This window comes from Neolamprologus brichardi, chromosome 7, assembly GCF_056152115.1.
Source record: "Neolamprologus brichardi isolate AB-2024 chromosome 7, ASM5615211v1, whole genome shotgun sequence".
Classification (NCBI taxonomy): Eukaryota; Metazoa; Chordata; class Actinopteri; order Cichliformes; family Cichlidae; genus Neolamprologus; species Neolamprologus brichardi.
In genome coordinates, this window is record NC_142110.1 from 53935289 (window position 1) to 53963174 (window position 27886).

The following is a 27886-nucleotide window of genomic DNA, read 5'->3' on the forward strand; positions in this document are numbered from 1 at the left end:
TAGAGAGGGAACACAAAACCTCGCTGACAAGGGGTATAACTTCATTTCCACGGTGCTGGGACAGCTGTGTGAAGTAATCTGCCGTAGCAGCCCTCTAAAATTTCAATGCATTTAGTGACCCAGGGAAGAGGGGTGGGGGCGACTCCAACTGTGTTAGTCATTTAAGAGTGCGAGGCGGGGTAGTTTCACACTATTCTTCGGGCTTTTTGTTACCTGTTCCTCACAGAAAGCAAATGTTTGTGAGATTCAAAAACAATGCCACAGAAATGGAAACTGAGCATTTGTTCTGCAGCTTTGGAGAAACAAGCAAAGTGAAGAACTTTCTGATTTAAGTTGAATTTTTATCAAGTAGAATAACTTGCATGTTATATGTAGTTATTCATACTTGATCAGAGTGAAGTGTATTTTATTTAAGTGACCCCAAATCTTATTTTCCCCCATTTGTGAATAACCAGATACTTCACAGACCAGCGGTCCCCAACCCCCAGGGCACAGACCGGTACCGGTCCATGAGTCGTTTGGTACCGGGTCGCAAGAGTTGAGGCTCGGGTGTGAAAATTTATGGTTTTCAGGGTTTTTATCAGTTTTTATGGTTATGTTTTTTAATCATTTTTATTGTTAACTCAGTTTCACTGGGTCTTTTCCCACGTGTTATGAATAAATCTTCTCTTTTTTGTACCGGTACTGGTTTTATTTTGTTGTATTTATCCGCGACACCTTAAAGGCTGGTCCGTGAAAATATTGTCGGACATAAAGCGGTTTGTGGCGCAAAAAAGGTTGAGGACCGCTATCATACACTATTTGATTAAGGAAAAGCATATTATTATTTAGTATTTATCACAGTCATAGCACATCAAATACAGATGTATATGAAAATATGCAGTATGCAGTTTAAATATGCATGAATATTGTCCCTCTACAAAAAAAATGACTACAACATTGTAGAATTTAAACTATTAAGTTATCCAAACGAGTTCTTAGACTGCAAATTTTCACACGGCCCCGTGTGATTCAGCATGTAGTATGTGTTTAATATTTGTTAAAAAGAAAGAGAGAACTGGGCAGTCTATTGATGAAGAGGAGTTCATTATTTTCTGCAAATGGTGCTGCTAAGGACGGAGGTAAGAACAAAACGTTTTCCACTAAGATAATGGCTTGAGGCTGGGTTGCTGACTGCAGTGAATGGAGTTTCCCTGGAGCTCAATACGGTCCCAAAGTTTTACTCCATTATGCTGACATCCTAAAGGCCAGGGGCCACCACCCCCCATGGTTATTTCTCAAGTATGCATTCATTCCCCCACACACAACCTTCAAGTAGACACACACCCATTTACTCACACAGAAATGTACACATATGCACACTCACACAAACACACAATCTTTTGGACTTTTAACTTACTCTTTAAGTAATGACAGCAAGTGATACTCCCAGAAATCTGATATTGGAAAAAGTAATACATACAAATTACTTCACCACAGTATGTCAAAGATGAGGCCTTCTGCAGCACAATGTTGGAAAAACCTCCCACTCCAGTGCCATTATTTCACAAAAGGAAGGAAAACAGTGAAAAAGAGGTTGGGCACTGTATATTACAGCACTGAACTTGTGACTTCTCACGTTATAAAAAGCACAGGTGTTTGTAATATTATTGGCAATAAGATTGATGCTTTTCATATGTCCTGGACAGGATACGGAAACCAAAACACATTTCATTGACATTTTTTCTCTGATTTGGATTTGTAAATCCAAACTACACACAATTTGTAAACTACACATGCTATGTACTTTTTTCAGGAAAATGCAGCGTTCTCCTCTCAAACATGTACGTATAGAACATGCTGCATACCGAGTTGCAGGCATATAAGTAAAATGAGTAAAGTTTTGATCCAAAATCCACAATGGATTGTGTATTCTCCAGGAATGGCAGCATACAAGGTGTATTTTTAATTTTCATTGGCACTCATAAACAGTATTAAACACAAGAATTACATTTATTTCAAGTTCCATATTTATGATATAGATATATATTGTAATATATCTATATCATGGCTAAAGCACTTCTGGATGGATGCAAACTGCATTTCGTTGCCCTGTACCTGTGACATGTGCAATGACAATAAAGTTGAATTCTATTCTATTCTATTCTACTCTACTCTACTCTATTCTATTCTATTCTATTCTATTCTATTCTAATACATTATGATCCTTTAAGATTTCAAAGATATAAACAAAGTAGGATGGAAATATGTCATCCTTTATGTTTGCTGTATGTCCAGCACCTCCAAATCTCTCGTTTCTGTCCACTGACAGTCTCTATTTGTCCTCAGTTGTCAGTTTTCTTTCCACCCAGTTGCCTTCTACTCATCTGGTTCTTATTTGCACGGTACAGCCAGATGGAATGTGGCCACATGCCTTTAAAGATGAGCTATTAGCACATTAATATAATTCAGCCAACACTATCTGAGTGAAGCAAAGCTGAAAGATGCACACTGTTAGAGAGAAAGACAAAGACCATTTGAACCTAAATGTTTAATTTAGATCCCGATAACATGTTTTTTACACCTCGACATGTCAAAAATATGCCTTAAGATTTTGTTTGTGCCATATATGTATCAGAGAGGATAAGAAAGAAACTCTCTAATTTAGTTCTTTTGCTATTAGCAGTACTCTTCACTGTTTCTGTCTCCTCTGCACGCAGCTCCAGGGATACCATCTGTGTTACAGCCACGTGTCCTGGTGCGTTTCCCTCCACTGCAGTTGGACCAGGCAGACCAGCAAGACCAGTTACCTTCATGAACAACAGCCGGTCTTGTACCTGGCACACATTTTTCAAATTAACAAATGCAGGGAAAATTACTTAAAGCAACATGAGCGAGGCCTTGTTAGAATGATGAGATTTACGATCCCAATTCCAAAAAGAAAGCTGGGACGCTGTGTAAAATGTAAATAAACCAGAATCCAGTTATTTGCAGATCTCATAAACCCATATTTTATTCACAATAGAACATAGAAAACATATAAAATGTTTAAACTGAAATTTTGCTATTTCATGGAAAAATATTAACTTGTTTTGAATCTCAAATCTCAAAAAAGTTGGGACAGGATGATGTGGCATCCATGTTTTCCATAAGGAATTTCAAATATCAATTAATTTGATCACAGAACACTTTTCCGATTTGTCTCAGTCCATTTGAAGTAATCTTTGGCCCAAAGAAGACCGCAGTGTTTCTGGATCATATTCACATATGGCATCTATTGTGCACAAAAGAGCTTTAATCTGCATTTGTAGATGGTGCAGAAAACTATGTTTCAGGGCCGCCTGATTGTCTAAAGAGCTGAGGCATCCAATATTGTGTTCCAGTTTCTGCCTCAGTTTTCTTTTTTTAAATCTTATCTACATTCTGGGACTAAAATATGGGTTTATGAAATTTGCAAATCATCATCATTTAGCATTTACTTAGCATCCCAACTTTTGTTGAAGTAGGGTTGCATTGAGAAAAGAACTGTTTAGGCTTACCTTGGACACTATTTCTATCACGCTTGTAAGTCTGGCAAGCGGCGCCTTCAAACAATTGCGAGCACAGACAGATACACTTTCCATCCAGCAGAGCAAGAGTGCCTCCATTTTGACAGGGCCTGCACTTGCATACGTTATATTCTGCCACATACTCTGCTATAGCCCGCTTCAAGTTTGATATCCTGGAGCTAGCGCCTGGGATTTCCAGTGGAATTAACATGTGGATGGGCTCTGGCTGCCATAAACAACAAAATATATGCAATATGTTAGAATACATTAGAAAATATATTAGAATGAGTTTTGTTAGAATATATTAACATTTTTTCATTTCATATTTATCGTAATTTGTTGTGTTAGCATGCTAATATTTAGCAGTGAGTGTTGAACACAAAGTAGCCTTTAAACTTTGAGCCTTTGCCTTTGCAAAGTCAAAACTATGACTGATAGAAAAGCTCCAATTAAGGCTGCACACACTCGAGGATCTCAGTTTAAAAAAAAAAAAAAATAGCTTCTTCATCACTTTCTTGGTCTTCCATCTGAACCTGTTGATGATGTGGACACCGAGGTACTTGTTCTCCTTCTCCACATCAACACATAATTTTCTTAGGGATTAATAAGGTATTCTGATTCTGATCCTCTAACAGAATAGACATGGAGGATGTAGCTGCTGATGCATCTAAAGTCAATTACCATTTCTCTCGCCTTATTTACATTCAGAAGAAAACGATTCCTCCCAGACCACTCTGCACAATCACCCACTGCACTGTTCCTCTCGCCAGCTGCTAATAATATCCAACCACTGGAGAACTGTCAGGGTATTTCTGTAGGTGGCATGACCCCGCAGTTGTATCTTGAGTCTGAGGTGTACAAGGTGAACAGAAATGGAGACAGTACAGTCCTCTGTGGAGATTCTGTAGTACATATAATCAACTCACACTGAGCACTGCTCAGTCACACATACTGCAGTGTGCCTGTCAGGTAGTCAGTAATCCATTAAGTCAGAGGTGTAACAAAACACATGTCTGTGTTAAGTTTTTTAGTAAACATGCAACTGTTCAGTGGCATTGAACAATTCTATGAGCTCACTACATTGTTGTCTACATAAGATTCACTAAAGGGAAAGTGTAGAGTCGGGAGTATGGCAGTTCATTTTAAGGATGACATTTATGTATAAAGTTTCACAGCAATTCGCAGTTGAGAAAGTTTAAACCATGTGAGTGCACCAGAAGAAAAGTAAATGACATATGTGTAGTAGAAGCTACCTGCATAAATGCTGTGCTGATTCATTGAGTTAGGTAATGTCACCAGTTTAGTGAAGACACTGATGATATCCCTAGATAATATAAAAGTCTGGTTTGATTACAGTCATTAGATCAAATTTCTGCAATAGCAATCCCTTAAGAGATTTTGGTAACACTTTATACTACGGCCAAAGGAGCTTTTAATGAAATCGATTTAATATTCATTATGTTGGTGTGCATGATGAATTGTATTAGTCCATTATTCTTTTATTTTACCTTATACTATATACTTACTGCATATTTATTGTTGTTTCATGTAAAAACCTGACTTGTTACCCCCTTTTTCCACTAGGCCTACCTTTAAGCATTTGTATAATTTGTGTATCCTTTCTGGTAAAATACCCAGAATGTAGGCATTACAGTGGTCCCTCGCTATAACGCAGTTCACCTTCGGCGCCTCGCTGTTTTGTGTGCAATTTTGCACACTTTTCTTTTGTTTTGTTTTGTTTACAGCGCATTGTGTTCTGCATCCTGATTGGCTGTAGACCATGGTCAGTCAATCTCGTGCCGTGTGTCCTGTACAGTGCAGAATGCGTTCAGCTTGTCAAATTTACATAAATCTTCGATCACTAGCAGTGGGACTCTGAAGTGCTGTACTGCGGGTGTCTTTGGTTTCATATACTGGACTTATTTTTCTACAAGGGTTTGAACTTTGAGAGTTTAAACAAGAGAGAAAAGTGTGAAAATGTTAATGCCTTTCTGAGAAAAGTGTATAAAGTGTGTAGTGAGAGGTTTTACAGCCTTGAAACATCTATAACAATTGTAAAAAATAAAGTTGGCTACTTCGCGGATTTCACTTACTGCGGGTTAGAACGTAACTCCCGCATAAACACATACATTTATACAGTATGTGTATTTCAGTTTAACTTGCTCTCGCCTTGCTGTGACCTTTATTCGTACCTGACTGTGGAGCAATGCAGGGGCCTCTGTGATGGTCCGGGCCCATTCCTGATATGTTGCAAGGTCCATCACTCCATCCCTATTTAGTTTAGCCCTCATACTAACAGCACTTAGTAGGGTACCTCCCTTGACTGATGTCATCACCTCATCCACCATAGCTTTTCCTTCAGCCTTACCTGTGTGGCAACAGAAAAGGAAACATTAGTGACTTTTCATAATCAGTGCAGTGACTCGCTCCAAATTCAGTTTTAGACTTTAACTTTGGATTTGAACTTTACTGTTTTAATACAGTTAAGTTTCATGCATACAGCATTCCTTTCTTCTTTTTCTTTTTTCCGGACTTGTTGAAGTAAAACACCAAAATACACTTAAACTGTGGAAAGTGGTTGGGAATTTAGTCAGAATCATCAAGCATGCTAGCTTTGTTCATTTAACATGGAAAAACAGGGAATGCAAACCTTCGTCCTTTTCTGATTTATTATCACAATTTTTAGGCTTATAGTGTCCGCTTATACTGTCCGTCGTATGTATGGCACTGAGGCCTCCTTCGATGCCTAATGTGACGCACTCTTGAACTTCTCTCTGCGTCATATCTGCAAGAACAATATAGTATAGATAATTAGTGCTTATCACTTGTATTTAATCAACACACCATAAGGCTGAAGAAGCTTCATAGCAGAAAAGAATTATTTCAAATAGACATACTTCTTTGCTTAATGGTGTCATGGTCGAGGACATAGATCAATTCGTATTCACCGCCGGTTTTCCCATTTTTTGTGTAATGGGTTCCATAGTCTTCCAGGAAGGCAAAATAAATTCCCTTCTCGTATTGCAAAGGTAAAGATTTGACATGCACCAGGAATTCATCTGCTACTTGGAGCTCACGGGAGCGCATCCTGTAGGTGCTCAGTTGAACTTTGCCCTTCACCCGCATAAAGGTGTTGTTCTAAGTTTGTGGGGTCAAAAAAAATAGAGATGCAGCTTGTCCATAGAATATTGATTATTCTGGGTTGTACATTAGATTCTGTGAAATTATTAGAGGATATTTACCTTAATTTTGGTGTTTTCGGTGACCGTTTTAATCATTGTTTTCTTCTCATACTGATTCTCTAGTTTAACATTTAGAGAAGTATTCGACAAAGACACCTCAGTTGGGGTGAATTTGAAAGAAAGACCAGCATCAATGTTGACCGTCATCTCAGTGAGGATTTCACGCAGAAGGCTGTGAGTGTTTTCAAAGAGTTCTTTCGAAGCTGTTTCCTCCACTAACGTCTGAAACAACAGAATACATATATCAGTATTGGGTGGCAAAACAAAATCCTTTACATGTGTTCACGATCAGTTTATAATACTGAAATTCTTTTTGTTGCCATGGTTAACCTCATAGTTAAGCACGCCGATGTTCCAGGGCAGCCTGTCAAACGTCCCCGTGTTTGGATTCCTCACTCGATCACATCTCCCGTTGAAGTAATCATTGTTGAACGGGTTCATTCGAGGATCTGTACCCAAGATGTTGATTCTGGTGGATGAACATAGAGGCCACTTTAAGACTTTTACAGTGTTATCCCAGTTCAAGAGTTTTAATATTATAGAAGGCATCCTCATTCTCCTTCTTTGTGAGAGTCAGGTGAAAAGACTGGTACCACTCGTGCACTCTATCTATCCATTAAACAGGACGTTAAAGTCGTAAGATCCAGGTTAAATGGCTTAGACTCTGGGTAAAATAGCCAGTACTTCCATTCAAACAAAGATTTCCTCTTATGTGAGGTGGTCATCCTTTATGATTTCAGTTAAATATAAAAAGCCATAAAAAGATTAATTGTCTGTTTAATAGGATAAAGTTCAAGCCTGGCCAAGCATGGTTGGTTAGTGGCACCAAATGAAGTACGCACAGCAAGCTCCCAGTACAAAAAAGTCCATCCCTTGCCTGAAGATTCTGCATTTTTATAAGCTGATATCTTTTTGTAGGGTTGTTTCCTGCCTCATTTATGAGACCTATCAGTGAAATTAAGGTGTTCATCAGTCTTTTGGTGAAAATTTCATAACAGACCAGCTATTGTTAAAAATATTAAGAAACAAAATCTGTGAATTTTTTGTTTAAAAGCAGCTCACATTTAAAATGCCAACTCTGCTAGGAAGCTGGTTTTCTGTAAACATTATCACCAATAGATGTTTATGTGTCTCCCCAATGTAAATGATTTACTCTTTCTACCAAGTATTCATTTTACTGTCATGCTAATTTATAGTGACTCTTTATTTCCCACTGATTGAGCTCTTTAAGAACTTACCCATATCCTGCTGTCCTGCCTTGCTCATTGCTGTCAAGGACTGCTGAGCCACAGGGTTTACGCTCTGTCTCACAGTCTTCATCTGATCCATCTTCACAGTCATAGTCTCCGTTGCACATTAATCTCTTTTTAATGCAAGACCCTGTGTAGAGACAGAGAATTGCATGATACTGCTCCCCAAAAACAAAGTGATAAAGACTGAGGCACTAATACTGTGGTACCTGACTCGCACTGGAACTCTGTGTCTGAGCACGCACGGGGAGGCGGTAGCTCGCATTGACCATCAGGTACACAGAGCTCCCTGTCTCCTATCGATTCCTGGCAGGCTCTACCTCCAAATTGGCCAAATGCTTCTATACTTCGAGAACGCCTCTGAGGATAATACATAGTGTCACATTAAAGATAAAGACAGAGAGCAACACTGCAAAAGAAGATTGGCTGTGAGCCGCACTGTGCATAGGTAGTAGACCACTACTTCAACCTGTTTAGTCTGATTATTTATTATTATAGACTTAAAAAGTTAAAAGCATTCTAGCTTGGGCACTAAAGTTCACAGTCTCTGACACTGACCAAAATCCTAATTGACTCACTCTGGTTTTTGTGCAAGGATCACAAGAACTCCACCCTGACCAACGACTCCATGCACAGTCCACAGCTGGCGGATCAGGATTAGCCCTAAAATACACAAATTAGACACAATAAACTCTCTAAATAATAATAGTAAATGATTAAACAAACATCCTTAATGTTGTGTAAGTGAAGTAGGAAATATACATACATGCCTTCCCCAAGAAGTGCCAGAGCTAGACAGAGGCCAGCGAGGGCCAACTGGAGAGCGATTTCAAGCCTCATCATAAACCTTTGACAGCACAAATGATACCGTGCCTGTCCTCCTTTAGTCCTTTAAGCTACCACCTTGTTAATGATTATCCATCTGCAAAAGGACTGTGTTTTTGTTGTTGTCACAGTCAATAATTTGGATTTCAGGTGCAGCAAAAATCAATTCAGTGCTCGGAAACTCCCAAAGCTGAGTTTACAGTGTTTGTCTGCATATAAACATCTTACTCAGACAGCCTCAATCTTTATTCTTCACAATGCGAGCAAAGCACCAACAAAAACACAATAACTACTATAAAAGTGAGTAATAAATCCTCTCCTTTAATAATCTGTAGAAAGCGGTTATTGTTTACATTACATTCATTTGTTTGATTAGCTATGAGCTAGTGTGTTGGTAAAGAAAGCCATGATTTACTATAATAACAGAGAAAGATTGTGTTTCTAAGTATTACAACTTCCTGCTAAATGCCACCAAAATATAACAAATGAAAAATATACATTGAAATGATAAAAGTGCAAATTGGACACCCTATTAAATTTATTTGGACGAACAAGGGCTACACTCAATGGATATTTGGATATTTTTTAACAAACAATTTAATCACAATTTGATCTAATTGAAAATATATGGATTTATTAAGAATCACGTATTTCATCTTTAGCCTAATATACAACAAAAATATAAAAATCTAAATATAGAAATGGTTTTTAAAACTATGGGAAGGTGCAAATGATCCTAAGCACTGGGTTTTAAGCAGATACACACATTTAGAAATAATATTTATTCTTTTTTCTGTTTATTTTCAGATTTCTTCTTTTGAGACATTTTTTTAAGACCATTTGTTCATGTTCATGTTTCCAGGATTACGCAACTAGGCAAACAAGTCAGCAGCAAAGCAGAACAAATATTTAAAGACTCAGTTCTTGACTGTTGTAATACATTGGCATGATGCATCCACGGTACATTTAGGTCATCGTCCAAGATTGGGAAATGGAATGACAACACTAAATATGAAAATGAATTTTCATTCAGTCCCACTGCTGAAAAAAGGTTGAATTTAGTATAGTTGGTGTGCTGAAGTAGAGCTCTTTGTCCACAAGATGGCAACGCTGAACAGATAACGCCAGTGTTAGTTTTGTCCTCTTGTTTCACTCAGTCACTGTTTTTGGGTTTAGGTGGAAGGAACATTGTTTACTCTGCAGTTGTAGAGTTTGGAAAGCAATGTGTAATGCATACACATGAATTCAAGTAGTTTTCGAGTATCTATTTTCTTTGTTAAATATACCTTTAAAAATAAATAAAGTCTTGCACAATGCACAGTGAGGTTTGAACTGTTGCACCCAATCCGTCATGTGATCGGGGAGACTTTTGCTGAGTCTGCCGAACTTTGTTCTTCAAGTGGAGGGAGTGCAGTTTGTATAATTTTTTTTAAGGCAAAATAGATTAGTTCTCAGTGAAGAATGCTGAAAGTAGTCTTTAAATGTAGGCTAAGCAATAATTAAACTGCAATAAAAGTTTGAAAAGTTGATTAGTCACAATCAGGGCAATTATTATTAACAGAGCAGAGAGAACGTTTATAAACTGCTGGGAGGTGAAGGGCTGACAAGTTTTTGCTTTTGTTGCTCTGAAGGAGTAACACTGATCTTTAACTTGGGGGCTGCCCTGTGCTGGTTCTTTCCTTGTATCTGCAAACAAAGCTGGGGTATTCTAGGGGCAGTGTGGTCGTAGCCTAATGGAGAGGCACAAATATGTGCTGAAGTCACCACTTTTATGAGGTTCCACAGTTTCCTCCCTGCTTTCCCAGGAAACCAGAGGGTAGTTAAGGTGCTTGGCAAATCTCCTGACTAGAAAGACTTCCTGTTTTTTGAGGGGGGGCTGAAACTGTGTGGAAACACTTGTGGAACTGCATACTACACAGTCGCTCTACTACCAGTAGAATGCTGTCATCGTATTTATCAGAATACCATGATGGTGCTTCCTGCACTGCCATTTGCCCCACTGCTGTGTGTTGTTCTTTAAGAACTAGCTGCTAAAGACACTTGAGGGTTAAAGAACAAAGGGGGACATAGACAAAAAAAAAAAATCTACCTCAATTATGGCTTGGAGATAAGTGGCTATCTTTGGTTCTGGCTGTGGTGGCAGGCAGTTCCAGGATTCACGCCCTAAAATGCTTGATGTTTGGATTGTGGCCTTCCTGTCATAAACTAAGGGAAGGACACTTCCCATTAGACTTTCTCTGTCAGCATTCTATCGTGAAATAAAGGCTCGAATGTGCCAGTGCTGACTTTTGCCATCTGTACTCGTTTTTTTTCCTTTTTTTGCAACGAGTTTCTTAAAAAAAATGTAGTTTTTTAGTACAGACAGTAGCGTCAAACATGTACTTCTGTGTGCAAGTGCTAGTAGCACTGGGTGTGCCGCTGACCTCAACTGACAATGAGTAACATTTAGAAGAACAAGGAACCATATCTTTTATCATAAGTCACTGGACAGTGGTTCTGATTTGGAAAGACACGTCATGGCAGGAAAACATGATTCTTGTACTGATATGCATGGAAGAAAAAACACAAAACAACTGACCATACATAATAATAGACACTACCAACATCCGTCTGAATACAGCATGTTGTCACATGCATATTCTTTCCAGATGATCTGCAAATAAAAGCAAATATCTGATAACATCAAAGTGTTTAATAAGAGGTTCAGAAAAAGACCATTCCAGCGGTTGGTGACCAAAGGGGAAAACAGACTCTCAGCGAGACAGTAATCTGGCTTCCGTGGGGCTCATCTCCTAAAAACCAGCCTCCGTCAGCAGAACACAGGATACAGAGTCAGGAAAGACATCCTTCCTCTGTCCTTTTCTCTCTCATTTCTCAGCTCTAAACCCACAAAACACACTATACTGTACGTCTGTTAACATCAACAACACATCATGCTTGCACTTTTTCAGAAATCTGCACCGTATCAGGTTTGAAGTCCTCATGCAGAATTTGGTGAATTTGCTGAGGTATATCGAGATTGTGTCTCCTTTTTATTTTACATTTACAATGAATGCAATTGGGGGATAAATAGAAACTAAAAATTATTATCATTGCAAAACTATTTTATTTACTTTTTAATGAGTCAATCATTTTCACTGGATAAAACTGAAAGGAAAATATAAAAACTGTCTTGTTTTGTTTTTTGCAAAACTCAAATGTGTCAACGATCATATCAAGCAAAAGAAAAGCAGTATCTTTCGCACTGGAAAAAATGTGAAATCAGAAAATATGTGGCAGTTTCTTCAACTGATTATAAAAACAGGGGGGTTTCAGTTGGCTAATATTTGCAGTTCTGCAGCATGGTACCAGCACTGGGCTGTTAACCTGCTGTTTATACTGCCATCACTTCCTATAATTTCTATTTCATTATCAGGTTCACATTAATTCACATTAATTAGTTCACATTAATTAAAAAATAAATAACATGAAATGAAATGAAGAAAATAAAACACATTTGCAGAAGTGAAACTAACCATTTCTCAATTGAGAACCACATTGACATCACTACTCATGTCACTGCGGATGTCAAAGCTGGCATTTATTAGTTCTGTAATAATTACACATACTTGCTTTCCTTTCCCAACAGCTTGCTTCTGCTGAATAAATTGGAGTCCTTGGTCTGTGTAATTGAACCCATCTCTGCTTATACATACACTCCATCTTTTAATTATCCCAAACAAACATCTATTGATGCCTCTGCAAACATGAAACAAACACACTTTCTATGTTACTTGAATATTTTCCTCCTGGGAACGCCACACCTGCCACTTAAAAGCAGCAAATGTAAAAACGGTTATTACATGGCTAAATCACCATATGGCATCAAAAGCAAAACAGACAAAGGAAGTTTGTGACCCATTTTCAACCTTCAGCTTACTGTAATTGTGGTGAGATTAGTGCATAGCAGAGAAAATGTTAGGCCTGCACTTTTAGAAATTTTGCTGCGTTAGCAACAGTTGAGCTTTGCCACTCTGGCTGACGTTCCCCAGTTCCCTCTCATTCCTCCATTTAATAATACGATGATCAGCGTCCATATAGTGTATGCAGCTCTTATATCCTGTATTATTATTAATTTTTAAATTCAATAGTCAGTATGTACTGTAGACCGACAGTGGCGGAGATCAATGGTTGATGTAGCTTAGCTTAGCAATAAGAAATCTGTTCTGTTTCATGTCACATGTTTGGGGGAAAAATACTAATGATGAAAGTACAGCTTTAAATAAGCTGTGATGCTGTGATGCACACTACTCAGAAAGAGATTTAATTACAAAATTCAAGAACATTCAACATAATTCACTGTCTGATAGAACTAGAAAATCTTCAGTCAACTCACCTTGGATTTTTTAGTGTTATTTAGTCAGCATGACTCACCCAACAGTTTAAAGTGAAGCAAATGCTAATTTTGCATACAGTAAATGCTCAGCTCATATCTGCTAGGTGAAGTGTAACGCCAACTGTCCGACTACTTGTACCAACTGTGAGGCAGGGTTAATTTTTGTAACTGGGCAAGTTGTTTTCTTGGAACCACGCATTTCATTACATCATTTTAAATCTAGGCTGTAATACCTTTCCTTTTCATTATATTTACAGTTTGCATAATACAGATTGGTGATAAACCAAAACATAAAGCCAAAGCAACTCAGGAGTTTATAAAAACAAAGAAGTGGAATATTCTTGATACAGTTCAAGATTCAAGATTCAAGGTCTTTATTGTCAAATGCCGTTTCACCCCAAGCCCCCATGGGCCATTTATAAGAATATAAAAATATATCTCCAAGAGATATAAAACTAGAAATTACAAATAAATATTAACTCGTTAAATTTGGGTAAAATTAAGCAATAAAAATGTACTACTACTAACTATATCTATGTACAATAAACAAAGAGAGGACAGAGACAATACGAAGTGGTCATGTGCAATTACAGTAAAATGAGATGATTGTGCAGTAGTTATTGTATACCAGGTTCAAGTTATGGTCAAGATATTGTAGATAAGACAGGACGAAGACATGTGCAAGATGCAAAATGTGCAAATATTGTATAATGTAGATGTGTTCAGTAACTATGTGTCTGAGTATGCAAAATAAGCATATTATTCCTAGGTCGAGTTTGTAGTGCATTTGTGGAAGTTTGTGTTGTTTTTGAGTCTTTTGGTGAGTAGTGTATTGTAAGGTCTTTGTAAAAGTGTTTGTCAGTCCTTTGGTGGTAGTGAGTTGAGGGATCTGACTGCTTGGGGGAAGAAGCTCTCGCAGTGTCGGGCCGTTACGGTTTTGATGCTGCGAAACCGTCTGCCAGATGGAAAGCCGTCTGCCACCCCTCACTTTCCAATGTGAGGGGTGGAAAGTGTCCTTCGATATGCTGTTTGCACGTTGGATAATGTGTTTGTCGTAGAGTTGGGAGAGGGCCTCCAATGATTCTCTCTGCTGTCCTCACTATCCGCTGCAGAGGCTTCTTTTCAGCAAATGTGCAGTCCCCGTACCAGATAGTGATGTAGCAGCAGAGGACGCTCTCAATGGTTCCCTGGTAAAATGATGGGAGGATGGGAGGAGGGAGACTGGCCTTCTTCACTTTCCTAAGAAAGTGAAGTCGTTGTTGGGCTTTCTGCATGATGGTGGTGGTGTTCAGGTTCCAGGAGAGGTCATCTGATATGTGCACACCCAGGAACTTCATACTGTTGACCCGTTGATGTGCAGTGGGGTGTGGGCCATTGAGCTCTTCCTGGAGTTAACAACCATCTCTTAGTCTTCTGAACATTTAGAGACAGGAATATTCTTGAATGGCCAAGTTAGTCACCTGATCTTAACCCAACTGAGCATGCACTTCACTCGTTAAAGACTGAACCTCAGACAGATAAGGGCCCACAAACAAACAGCAACTGAAAGCTGCTGCAGTAAATGCCTGACAGAGTATTAAAGAGGAAAACCAGCATCTGGTGATATTCACAAGTTCAAGACTTCAGGCTGTCATTGTCAGTAAAGGGTTTTCAACCAAGTATCAGAAATGAACATTTTATTTTCAGTTATTTAATTTGTCTAATTAGTTTTGAGCACCTGAAATGAAGGGATTGTGTTAAAAATGCTTTAGTTACTCACATTTTTATGCAATCTTTTTGTCCAACCCACTGAATTAAAGCTGAAAGTCTGCACTTAAACTGCATCTGAGTTGTTTCATTTAAAATTCATTGTAGTAATGTACAGAAAAACGTTGTCTGTCCAAATGTTTATGGATCTAACTGTACATACACAAATGAACCCATGTATAGGTAAGAGTAAACAGTAATACATATATATAGTAATATATATAATGATAAAATCTGTTTTGAATTGTGTTTGTTCCTGTTCCGATACATCCTCTGTTTAGATACAGATGGCATCAGTTCAAAGAGTTGTTATACTGAGTTGGATGAGTCTGTTGAGGCAGTGGGGGCTGTAGATGTCTCAAGAGGGGAAGTGGTCAGTTGAAACATTTTTGACAGTGTAAATGACCCTCTGAGAACTCTCCTGTTTCTCCTGAGGTGCAGCTGGTTAACTATGCAGAGATGCAACCTTCAGAATGCTCTGAAAGGAACGTCAGCAGAAGAAAACCTGTGTTTTTGTTTTGTTTTGTTTTTTTTAGTTTATTGGGTCTTTCAAAGAATTCTCAGAGGACAGAGTTGCTGCTGAGCATTCCTGACTACCATGATGGCATTGTTGATCCACTGAATGGTAACAAACACTGGTGATATTGCCCTCCTATAGTCTGTGAGGAGTTCTTTGGGCTTAGAGGTGTCAGATCTGGATTATTCTTTAAGCACCAACTAGCCAGCCTCGCAAATTCTGTCTCACCTTTCTTTGAGAAGAGCCCCACCATCAACGTACCATCCATGACCGTGATGATAGCACTTTCAGAGGTGCAGTCAGATTTATAGAGTTTGCAAAATAGGAGGCTCTAAAGGCAGCCCGAGTAGAGCTCAGGATGAGCACACAACATGAATATTCTTGAATTAAGAATCAGTTGATCAGCAAAAACCCTAAAACTGCTAATGTAGTAAACATTCTCTGGTGTCCTATGAAGATCTGTTATCTCAAACTGATATTAATCAAAAATGGGTATAGGGTATAGGGTGCATTGCATATGGAAAATATCCACAGCAAATCACTTGTTCTACATTTTGTCATTTTACAGCCTTATTCCAGGATGACTTTAATTCATTTTTCACCTCAATTCTACACACAAAACCCCCACAATGACAAAGTGAAAAAAGGTTTGGGAGCAATTACCCTCAAGCACAGCCAGTTTTGGATCTCCCCAGGGATGTTCAATCAGGTTTCATTCTGGGCTCTGGCTGGGCCAATCATGGACATTCACAGAGTGGTCCCAAAACCACTCTTTGTTATCTTGCCTGTGTGCTTAGGGCCGTTGTACTGTGAGAGGGGGAGCCCCAGTCCAAGGTGTATAGTGCTCTGGAGCAGGTTATTAGCAATTCTCTATACATTGCTCCATTTACCTTTCCCTCAACCCTGACTAGTCTCAGAGTCTCTGCTGCCAAAAAACATCCCCACAGCATGATGCTGCCACCCCATGCTTTCCTGCAGGAATGGTACTGGCCAGGTGCTGAGCAGTGCCTGGTTTCAGTCGGCATTTAGGGCAAAGAGTTCAATCTATGTTTCATCAGACCAGAGAATTTTGTTTCTCATGGTCTGAGAGTCCTTTGGGCTGTCATGTCCCTTGTACTGAGAAGTGGCTTCTGTCTGGTCACTCTACCATACAGGCCTGATTGGTGGAGTGGTGGAGCAATGGTTATCCTTCTGGAAGGTTCTCCTCTTTCCAGAGAGCAACACTGGAGCTCTGTCAGCGCAACCATTGAGTCTTCACCAAATCTTGTCCCATTTACAAATGATGGAAGCCATTGTGCTTACTGGGATCTTCAATTAAGGTCCCAGTGAGCACAGTGGGAAAGGCTACTGAAATGTTCCTGTACCCTTTCCCAGATCTGTGCCTTGATACAACCCTGTCTCAGACGTCTACACACAAATTCTTGTACTTCATGACTTGGGTTGTGCTCTGACATGCGCTGTCAACTATGGGACCTGATATTTAGAAGGTGCACCTTTCCAAATTATGTCCAATCAACTGAATTTACCACAGGTGGACTCCAATCAAGTTGTAGAAACATCTGAACAGTTGAAACAGGAAGCGCCTGAACTCTATTTTTTTTTTTTTAATAAATCTGCAAAAACCTTTTCACGTTCTCATTATGGGGTACTGTGTTTAGAATTTTGAGGTAAACATTTTTTTCATGCATTCTGGAATAATATTGTAACCTGACAAAATGTAGAACAAGTGAAGCATTGTGAATACTTTCCAAATGCACAGTGTATTGCTGGACCAGCTTCTCAAAACATTGTATAATAGCTGGTATAAGCACAATCCACCAGTGCCAGTCCCAAATCTAGAATAGGTCCCACATATTTCTACCAAAAATAGATGGTCCATGAATGAAAACAGTGACGTCAGTGGCTATGGGAGGGGCAATGCAAGAAATTCACTAATGAATGGCAGCTGTAGCCCACAGGCTTCTTCCACCATGTTTTAACAGCAGTTTCACTTAGGAAATAGCTCAACCTTAACCAAATACAAATGTACAGAAAAACACATAAAAAAATATCAGTTTTATGCCTCAATTTATAAAAGCAAGATTTTCAAGTTGTTCCTGCTCAATCTTAGGCCAACATATTTACTTTACACATTATTTGTTTCGAATCTGACTAATTCCTGCACCACTGCTACCTGTGACATGCATGTAGACTATAGGTGTAGCATTAAGTTGAAATGAATGACTGAATAAATAAATAAATACTACATTAATTGCCTCTTTCTGGCATTTTTTTAAAAAAAATTATTCAAAAGTTTGTGTCGTTGTTTTTTCCAAAGAAAACAAAAATCCACGTCTGGGTAAGCAAATTTGATATAAATACACGCACGCATACATACATACTGTACATCACGCACTTCATTTTTATGACCCACTTACTATAGCCGATGGCGATATTTTGTTGGCCTGCGTGTAAAGAGCCCGCCCCCCTACCAATTGAAATCTGCAGCGAGTTAGCCCTGTCAGTCAGTCAAGGGTTAAACGAGGAGTTTGCAGCAGTCTCTCCGTTCTGTCCAAGGCAGTCGGCGGAAAACATCACACTCTCGCTCGTTTTTGCCAAGCTGTGTTTGATTCAACTCATTTCGCAGCCGAATCGCGGAGGCATCACGGTAGAGAAAAACCCGCTCTCTTTCCCAGAAGGCGTATTACTGCGCGTTTCCAAACACAGGTAGGTAAGTGTGGTGTTTAACTTTGTTTTCACATCCCTGCATGAATTAAGATTCCGCAAGAGGACTATCCTACAGGTTGTCGTTTAAAAAGCTGCGGGTATTTACAGGAATGCTAGCCTGAAATGTTTTATAAGCTTAATAAAAGCTAAAGGCAGGCAAAGCCAAAGTTCAGTTTTAGTCAAAGGCTGAACTGTCTTACTTTAAATGTTCCAAATTTGGAAGAAAACTTCGTCATAATGATTTTTTTTCCCCCTCTGCTGCCTACTTTGAGATTCTTTTTTCCGTCTCTATTGGGAGTCCAACACTATCCCTAGGTTTCTTTGTGAACTCAATTTCTTTAAGCTTTAACCCTGACTTGGAAAATTGTATTTGAATCTTGAGATATTTCACATAATTTTTATTAAGCATTCACAATTCTGTACCTTCTATCACTCCTGTGTCACGCCTGTGTTTGAGTGCAGAACCCTTTAGTATGAAAGTGTTCTGTGTTCAGTGCCGTGTGTTCACAGTGGGCCTGTGGTATTTCACCATCTCATACACTTGCAGACTGAGTCATTCCCTGATTTCCTCCAGATGTGCAGCAGTTTACGTTTCCTGACGGGGCCAGGATTGTGACATTTCTGCCTTTTGCAGTGCTGTGATTCTGCTGACAAACATAAATTTATGCTTGCTGTCTGAGGCCGAGTGTTTGTGTTGTGACATGGCTGGATGCTACACATTCCCCCCCCCCCCCCCCCCCCCCTACTTATCTGCCAGTTTTTGTGGCTGTTAAAGAGCTGTTAAAATGTAATCCTTTAACTTAAATCTTCAATCAACTGCTGACATTTTACCCTTTTTATAAGACTAACTGCCAGGTACTGGGACTATGACACCACTCTTGTTAGTGCACAAGTGCAATCATGTGTCATGCTCGTGAAGGCTTAATGTGTTGTGCAGCAAGTGTTAAGGGTTGGCTCGTTCTATGCTTCCGAGCAGTGCAGCCCAAACAACATGTCTGTCAGTGTGATTTGTGGTAACTTGCATGACAGCATGGTGAACCAAGCAAACAAGGGCTTACTGCGCTTGTTTCTCTGCCTCCAAAACTGGTACAGGCAGATGAAGAGTTTTGTTCTGGTTTTTTATTGTTTGTGCAGTAGCACCTGTGGGACATCTCTCATGGTATCAAAATTAACTTGATTAGATATATACACACACACACTTTTGAGGGGAAATAAAATGATAATTTACAGAATTTTTATTTTCTGTCTGTCTCTGTTGTGGTCAGGTGTTAGGCAAAAAAAAGAGTAAAAGCTGCCACAAAGCTAGATAAAGTTCTCTTATCTTATCTTGAATACCTCTCACTTCCTTTATGGCTTTTGGACAGTTGTCTGGTTAACTGGTTTGAGCCTAGGCAGTTATTTTTAGAGTAGATATTGTTCTTTACGTTTTTTGCGTGATCTCACGGTGCAGCTCTGTTTTCGCTTGTCTTGCAGATGGTTTATTCCTTGTTATTCTGGAGTATCCGAAGGTCAAGTGTAACTTTTCCTTGAAAGTCAGAACTGTGTAGGTAAACTCCTGTTAAAGGCTCCAATTTCCGTTTGTTCTTGCTTAGCTCAACATCACGAGATCTTTTGCTTTTCTAGCGTAAGATTAACTTCAGGTAATTGCTCAACCTTTGCTTGTTTTCAACCTTTGGACTGTCCTACGGTACTCACAGGCTTTTTACTCTGATATTCTAGCCAGTGTAGCCTCTGGAGCTGGACCTAAAGGTATGTACGTTCTACACGTATAGAGCAGGAATCGTTTGGTTTTTTTTGAGGGGGGTGTTCTTTCTCATTTCTTTGTGTTCCTTTTTTTTTTTTTTTTTTTTGTCAGAAAACACATGAGTTGCACACCTTTTTAACTCATGTGTCTAAGTGATATTGGGTGTGTTCCAAGTAACAGCAGTTTGGTACATCTAACATGATAAGAATAAGGTGATGCTGTGGCTTCATCTATAATCCTTTGTGATGTTGTTTGTGCCTCTTGTAGGAAATGCACACACTTGTGACAATACCATGTAAAGGAATTCATTGATTTCATGTAGCATGGAAGAAAAACTTTATTTTATTTTTTAAAAAAGACATGTTTTCTATATGTTAATATTCTCTAAAGCAGTTTACCAGCTAATACTGCTAACTCAGAGTTGACTGGTATTATGATAGATATGCCAAGATGTCTCTTTCTTAAGCTTTAGGACAGTTTACTTCTTTATTGAGCCAATCAACTGACACAGCATGCTTTTAAAGCAGTGTTGAAGTGTCTCATGCCTTCTTATGAGCTGCCTATTTTATTGGTCATGTGTTTTATGCTTCCCCTATGTGTCCCTCTCGTTGTAAATGTTTACTGTGTGTTGTTAAATACAATAATTGCTTATGATGTGGAAAAAATTGTTTCAGTGGCAGACTGTAGAACAGTGCAAGTCTCCCCCCCCCCCCCCCCACCTTTTTTTTTTTTTTTTTTTTTTTCCCTCACTAAACGAGTTTACCAGAAAAGACTGTAGTGTGCTTTATTTAACTTATCATCTTTCTTTCCCTTTCTCAACACGCACTTGGTGTCCAACTTCACCTTTTCTTTCTCAGAGCAACGCCAAGAGAAGCATGTGTGGGTGTTAAGTCATATGCTTGGACGACCTCATTGCCCCTGAATACGGAGCTGCTTTACCTCTGATTGCCCACTTGTCCAAAGACTGACACCACACCATGTCTGCAGAGGTAGACCGAGCGCACGCATCTTCTGCCGATCCCAGCCTCACCTCTACAGTCTCAACCTCCAACACCCCTCCCAACTCTCCTATAACACAGGCATCCAAAGTCCCATTCAGGAAAGAGAAAAAGAAAGGTGAGTGGAGGAGAAAATGGTGCCGATACTGCTTTCATCAGCTATTAAGATGTGGCAGAGTTTATAATTTTACTACTTTCTTTGTCTTTTTAATCCAGTAACAGAGAAGACAGATGAATACCTGCTGGGCAGGTTTCAAGGGGATGGTGTCAGGTACAAGGCCAAACTGATCGGCATTGACGATGTTCCAGAGGCTCGTGGAGACAAGATGTGCCAAGATTCCATGATGAAACTTAAGGTACAACATGGGATCAGGAACTCTTTTCTTCTATCGCTGATTTTCATGGAGAAAATATCAAAACTGTTTCTTAAAGCTGTTAAGTAGAGCTTTGGTGTATATACATCTGTTTGGTGGGTATCATTTGCCCTTAATAGAGTAGTATTTATTTATTTAATTTCTCTCTCCAGGGTATGGCAGCAGCTGCTCGGTCGCAAGGCAAGCACAAGCAGAGGATCTGGGTCAACATTTCCATGTCGGGCATAAAGATCATTGATGAGAAATCGGGCGTGAGTTCTGATTACTGTTGTAATATAATCTGGACTTCCCAGGATTTATTTGCAGTGCTTAAAACCCCCCCAAAAAAACCAAGCAAACAAAACCGAAAATCCTTGTCCACATTTCTCAGGTGATTGAACACGAGCATGTGGTGAATAAGATCTCCTTCATTGCCAGAGATGTAACGGATAACAGGGCTTTTGGATATGTGTGTGGAGCTGAAGGACAGCATCAGTTCTTTGCCATAAAGACTGCACAACAGGTAACGCACAGAACTGCCATAGACAAAGTGTCTCAATCTGGTCCATTGGACAGGTTGGAAAATGTGAAGTAGAGCATAGACTTTGTTTTTCACAAGTTTTACATTTTTGTTTTGTTTTTTTTCTCCTTCCAGATAATGACCACACATACATTCATTCATACCAAGCCAAAGTAATTAGGTACTAGATAAACAATTAAATGACAGGAAAGTTCCTTTTTTCCTAATTCTAACTAAAGAATTGTTTTTGCTTTTTAAAGCGGATCCACCATAGAAAAAAATGGTACATTTTCTGCAAATACACACAGACTTTGTTTTTTGTTTTATGATTGTAGGACAGTCAAGGCAATGAGCTACCAGAACACTTTCTGTAATTTTACACATTAATTTATTACAATTTGGGCCCAAAGAATCATCCTGATGGATTTCTATCATTTACTACAGTAGCATTTCCTTATAGTGTCAAACACCATAAACTTGTTATAATTGCACTTCGTTTTTTCTTACATTAAGATATGAGGGATTAAATGTAGTCTGTACACTGACAGAAAGGGGAATTTCACTGGTCCGTATCACTTAAAATTAAAGGTTGCTGTTATGTGGCCCATGATATAAAATGCCATCCCTGCCATAGACTCTCCATTTTAATAAGAAGCCTAGGCACTACAGTGCCACCCACTGGCTTGTGAACTTTGCCTGTCAAACCTGAGTTTTAACATTATAGACAGAAGCGGCCATGTTTGTATGAACTGTAGAGTGCTTATTCATCCAAACATATTTGTTTGCTAGCTAATGCTAGCAAGCAAATAAAATAGTAGAATTTTACTTACGTAAACTAAAGCATATTTTGGTCAGTATACACGTCATCTTGTTTTAGACAACCTTAAAGCGTGGTTGAGAGGTCAAGTTGATGACTCAAATTTGCTCAGGGGAAAGCTTAACAGCTCGCTACCTAGTTGGGATGTAACTGTCAATCAGCCATGTGTCTAATAATGTATAACTTGATGTCATAAAACGGCAGTTCACCCCTTTATGGTTGTCATGAAGGTAAAAGGTTTACTTAAGTAACTTTTTTTTTTGTATGTAGTTGTTAAAAAAAAAAAAAAAAATATATATATATATATATTTTTTTTTTTTTTACTGAGAAGCTGGAGATTTTAACATTTGAGCCTACCTTCTTTTGATAACTTCTTTAAGTGGTACGGCCGCAGGCACCAAAGACAAACTGATTACAATTTCCAAAGATTTTTGGTGTTTGTTTCCATACAGGCAGAGCCACTGGTAATCGATTTGAAGGATCTATTCCAAGTCATCTTCAACCTGAGGAAGAAAGAGGCCGAGGGAACACAGAAGGTAATGGAAGCAGAAGCATTTAACTTCAGACTGGAAAAATGTTTCTCCAAGTGAATGGCAGCATTTTCTTTGTGAAAGAAAAACACTTTCATGTGGTCCTCTGGGAGTGCTGACAGGGTACACACTGTATGTACCGCTTGAAAGTCAACACTGCCTCTCTGTGTTCTTTCAGTGAATCACATCCTCAGCCATTTTTCATTTTAGTGATGAATGCGTCATTTCAATGGAAAGTCTGTTCGTTAACAGTATGCCTCTGTTTACAGGTTGAAAATGGCAGTGATGTAGTGGAGGTAAGAAATTAAGTAGTTTTTTTGTTTTTTTTCTTAAAGCAGTTACTGACTTTTTTTTTTTTTTTTTTAAATTTATTTTTGTACATTTTTACTTTCTGTCTCTAGAATGGAAATGCCTTGCTATCTATGGGCAATGACGTAAAATCAGCTCAAGTAAGAGTTACTGTAATGATGTGTCCATCTTAACAGTGAATGAAATGTTGGAGTGCTTTTTTTTTTCTTCTTAAATGTCATGTTTCTGTTTCATTTTCACATCCAGCCAGTAGAGCAGCATGACCTTTTTGGAGATATGTCAACCCCTCCAGACATTCAGGCTCCAAATGTAAGTGTCGCATCATGATGGTAAATATTTCTTTTAATATGGGAATTGTAATTGGTGAAGTGTATTATTACTGTATTTACACAATTGTGTACCTGCTAATTATTATCACTATCTTATGTAATGAATGTATCTGTAAGAAAAATGACTATAGTAAAATCTCAATGCCCTCTGAGAACTCCATTCTGAAAAGACTTGTGAAGTCATCAGATTCTGTTCAATTTAAGAATCTATGAAGTCTTTTAGGAATTGAGTTTATGCTTTGTGTTTTACTAGTCTCGTTGTTGTCGTTAACTTTAAAACTGCTACAAGTAGAATCTGTTAGACTTAGAGTTGTGGCAAATCTTTTACGTCGGTGCTGCTGAAATGTCTTATTAACCTGAATTTATGGGTAAGTAGCAAGCACTGGCTTTGACTTGTAGTCTAACTTGTTGTTCAGAGCAAGTAGGATTACAGTAAGCAAGCTAGAAGTGGCCCCTAGACATTCAAGTTGTCAGCATTAAATTGACAGTGACTCTTCATAATCTGCAAGTAGCAGTTTTAAAAAGGCATTCCTTTTTCACACCATGTGATTCATTGTTCATCTTGTTAACACATCATTACCTCCCTTCTGCAGAAATGATTTATCCTTTTCTCTTTTTCTCACTGTCCCCTTTCGTGTTAACCAGGACTCTAATGATATTCTCTTACTGGACTTTTCTGCTGAAGTTGACAGCAATCAAAATTGCATAAAGGGAAATTCCTTTGTAACTTCCTGTGCCCCTGACTATAGGGCATATCCCCAGACAGAGAATCCATTTTCCTCAACTTTTGGCTATTTCCCAACCCCAGACAGTGACCCTTTCAGAGATGACCCCCTTTCTAAATCACCCACTCTATTGGCAGCTGATAATGCACAGATTCCCGTCAACACCACCACCAATCACCTAAACGGCACTGTTGGAAGCACTAGTAAGACAATTATTAATGGTGGTTTAAATGGAGACTCTGAACATCTCATTCAGCAAATAAATGGGTTATCCAGGGAAACCATGATCCTCGCGCTCAGTAACGGACAGTGGCCGCTGGGGGGTAAAATAACTCAGGGAAACACGACTACCATGATGGATGGAAATGAATCTGGACAAGTTCTCTCGAACAAAAATCCATTTTTTGACTCTTTGAAAACTTCCCCTGTCTCTAATGAAATGACCCATCGCCCAGAGCTGCCAGTGACTCATAGCAAGGATTCAGTTCTCATAAGCCCGCCTCCGCACAACTCTAAGTCTGGACGAGGTCGAAGGAGCGCAAAGGTGAAATAACACGGCTACGCCAATGGTAGTAGGCTTGCATGTGTTATGCGTTTTAATAAAAAAGGTTTACTACACATTTGGAGCTAACATCTCCTGTCTTGAGCTTTTGGTGTCCGACAGGATAAGGCACTGAGAATGCACTGGGTTAGGGACTTTAATTTTGGAACTCTGGTCATGGTCTTGTTGTTTGGATAACTTTTCTTTATGCATGCACTGGTGTTCGCATGCTTCTCAAACTGGCTTGAATGAATGACTTTAACAATCAGCTGCTCATAATCTATTTTCCTAATGTTCACGCTTCAGTGAAAAGAGCAGGGGTAAGTGGCAAAGCATGCAATCGTATGCTTAACTATAGTTAATTATTAGTTTCTCTTAAGCATTTGTTAAATCTTAACTGCCACATAGTTGTGACTTGCTAACAAAATGTGTTGCATTATTCATTTTATTTATTTGTTTTGTGACTAGTCTACATCAAGTGATCTGTTTGGAGCAGAACTGTTCGCTGCTTCCAGTCAGTCTGAGGGGTCATCTGCTCCAGACCTCTTCAACAGTACACCAGCAAACTCTGCTCCCTCTGCCATAGCTGCTCTGGGTAATACACAAGAGGGGGAATTTGTATTTCACACACATCTCTTTGTTTTGTGTTTTTGTTTTTCGCTTTAAAAAAACAAAACTGTTTTGTGTCTGTAAACTTTTTTTTTTTTTCTTCTTTTTGATATATTTAGGGAATCTCCAGTTGGGTCCACCAGCTACCACAAATGTCCCTGCTGTAACCATGTGGGGAGCCTCCAGTGCTGCACCCAACATGTTCCCCATGCCAGGAGGGACAGTTCCAGGGCCCAGGCCCGCCTTCCCACAGCCATCTGCCTTTGGTGGTCTACCCATACCACCAACAGGTTGGGGTCAGCAGATGCCACCACAGTTTGCTGCCGCTCCTCTCTCTCCACCCCACCTTTCTTGGGGTCAACCTGCCTCTACCAATCCTTTCCAGCCTAATGCATTCCCAGGTATGGGTGATCCACAGGGTCCATCACGCCCCCCTCCAAGAGCACCTGCTAAACAGGGCCCTCCAAAAGTAGAGAACAGTGCCTTCACAGCTTTGGATCCCCTCGGAGAGAAAGAGAAGAAGACTGGGAAAGACATGTTCAAGGACTTCCAGCTCGCCAAGCCTCCTGCCATCCCAGCCAGGAAAGGAGAGCTTGCAGCAGGGCCAGATCCAGCTTCCAGTGGTAAACAACCGGGGGCATTTGATCAATACTTCTCCACTAAAGTGGGCCTCGTGCAGGATGCTGCAGATCACGATGACTTTGAAATCAATAAGATGCCGTCAATTGGTAATGCTAAACTAGCTGAAATGGCTTATGTCATAATCTGATGACTGTGACCTGTTGGTAACTGTCCTGTGTTTGTAATGTGCAAATTTAGATGCCTCTAAACCAGCTGCTGCTCCAGCTGCTGCTCCAGTTCCAGGGCTCTTGGATGTTGCCTTCTCCTCTGCTCCCATCCAAAACAGTTCAGCACCACCCCAGGGATCAGAACTTGGTCAGGACATGTTTGACAAAGCATTTGGAGCCCCTGACTCCAGTCCATTTGGAGTGCCACCTGTAGCTATGGTACAGAGTTTTATTTATGACCACCTTTTACTTTATCATCCTAATCCCAATAATCCTTTTGATAACAAGGATATTGTTATACTTATTTTTTTTTTTTTTTCCCCTCAATTTTTTTTAACAGAATACATCTGTCGGTCAGAGCTCTGGTTCAACAGCTGCCTTTGAGGATCCTTTTGGAAATCCTTTTGCTTGACCACAACTTTGTCCATAAGTAAGTTCATGTTTTTATGATGCTCCTCTGATTTCATTTAGAGTGAAGACATTTGTCACAGTTTTTCTCATTTGTCCCCATAGTTGGAGTAAATGGAACAAATGAAGATTTCCACTACCATCATGTTTGGGAGAAGCTGCTCGGTGCATGACAATCCGGAAATGAACTATTATCCTAGACCCACCCTTCTATTAGATCTCCACCTCTGATGGTGTTTCGTTTTCTGGGGGGGGGGTTCTTCCCTTTCCAATCAGTAGTTCCCTCATTTTTGACGACCACTGATCTACAAAGTAAATGTTATGTCAAAATCTGCTGAAGAAAGAGATGTGCTGTGTGAGAGAGGATGTCCAAAGTGGTTCATTGCTGATGCTGTCTTTGTTAAGGAAATAAAATGAATCATTTATCAAGTTGCAAGGTATTTGGCAAATGTATTTTTTTCCCCTTTGGTTCTGATAATAGTTTTTAAAACATCCTTTTTAACAAACTGAAATTATATCTATAGGTAACTTTGATACATTTCTGCCACTTGCTGGTATTTCCTGTTTTGCAAGGCATATTTCCTGTATTAATAGGGGAACATCTACATTCATCAGGCAGAGCTGTGCAGTTCTTTTGCATCTTAGATCTGGAATCCACTGATCCTATCGCCAGTCAAAGGTCTGCTTAAGGTGCATTCAGTTACCCTGTGAATTCTTGCCATTAAGTTTCATCTATTGATTTTTTTTCTACCTATCACTTGGTCTTGTGTCAGCTGGAAAAAGTGAGGGATGAAAGAATTTTACTGCAGTCATAGAAATCCTAAATGAGGATGAAAGTTGCACTGGTGACTATGGTAAAATAAAGTATGTGTGGGTTTTGTTTTGTTTTTTGTTTTTTGTTTTTTTTGTTTTTAGGATAGATTTTCTAAGCGGGGCAAATTACTGTAATACCACAGTCGCAGGGTGATCTATTAACAGTGCGAACCACTGAATATTAACCAGAATTCTGTCAAGAGCAGCACAAATT

The 27886-nt window shown here is 39.3% G+C and overlaps 2 protein-coding genes across 7 annotated transcripts; one reads left to right on the plus strand and one right to left on the minus strand.

The window, feature by feature from the left end:
- Positions 1-1922: 1922 nt before the first annotated feature.
- Positions 1923-8905, minus strand: c9 (complement C9). The gene is made up of 11 exons (XM_006796860.3): positions 8786-8905; positions 8598-8682; positions 8229-8379; positions 8008-8149; positions 7100-7238; positions 6770-6991; positions 6425-6665; positions 6178-6312; positions 5720-5895; positions 3519-3753; positions 1923-2816 (listed from the first exon to the last, which is right to left on the minus strand). Exons 1-11 carry the CDS (start codon positions 8860-8862, stop codon positions 2659-2661), a joined length of 1761 nt encoding a protein of 586 aa, XP_006796923.2. The 5' UTR covers positions 8863-8905; the 3' UTR covers positions 1923-2658.
- Positions 8906-18001: 9096 nt separating this feature from the next.
- Positions 18002-27299, plus strand: dab2 (DAB adaptor protein 2). Of its 6 annotated transcripts, none has more exons than XM_087843866.1 (15): positions 18002-18192; positions 20790-21048; positions 21147-21286; positions 21457-21555; positions 21675-21806; positions 23073-23156; positions 23420-23446; positions 23552-23599; positions 23706-23768; positions 24434-25057; positions 25523-25649; positions 25783-26391; positions 26483-26670; positions 26792-26881; positions 26965-27299. In XM_087843866.1, exons 2-14 carry the CDS (start codon positions 20910-20912, stop codon positions 26861-26863), a joined length of 2352 nt encoding a protein of 783 aa, XP_087699992.1. In that variant the 5' UTR covers positions 18002-18192; positions 20790-20909; the 3' UTR covers positions 26864-26881; positions 26965-27299. The 6 variants fall into 6 exon arrangements, with proteins under 6 accessions (XP_087699992.1, XP_087699991.1, XP_087699995.1 ...); XM_087843865.1 differs by having other exon boundaries at positions 18002-18188; XM_087843869.1 differs by having other exon boundaries at positions 18002-18188; positions 25783-26286.
- Positions 27300-27886: the final 587 nt, after the last annotated feature.

Bases quoted from the DNA above. Each gene is read 5' to 3' on its own strand.
- c9 (XM_006796860.3), bottom strand. From the start codon at position 8,862: ATGATGAGGCTTGAAATCGCTCTCCAGTTGGCCCTCGCTGGCCTCTGT. The intron at 8,380-8,597 runs GTGAGTCAATTA...TATTATCCTCAG, and splicing joins ATCCTTGCACAAAAACCAGA to AGGCGTTCTCGAAGTATAGA. The intron at 2,817-3,518 runs GTAAGCCTAAAC...AATGTGTGCCAG, and splicing joins TGATAGAAATAGTGTCCAAG to GTACAAGACCGGCTGTTGTT.
- dab2 (XM_087843866.1), top strand. From the start codon at position 20,910: ATGTCTGCAGAGGTAGACCGAGCGCACGCATCTTCTGCCGATCCCAGC. The intron at 23,157-23,419 runs GTAATGGAAGCA...CTCTGTTTACAG, and splicing joins AGGCCGAGGGAACACAGAAG to GTTGAAAATGGCAGTGATGT. The intron at 23,769-24,433 runs GTAAGTGTCGCA...CGTGTTAACCAG, and splicing joins CAGACATTCAGGCTCCAAAT to GACTCTAATGATATTCTCTT.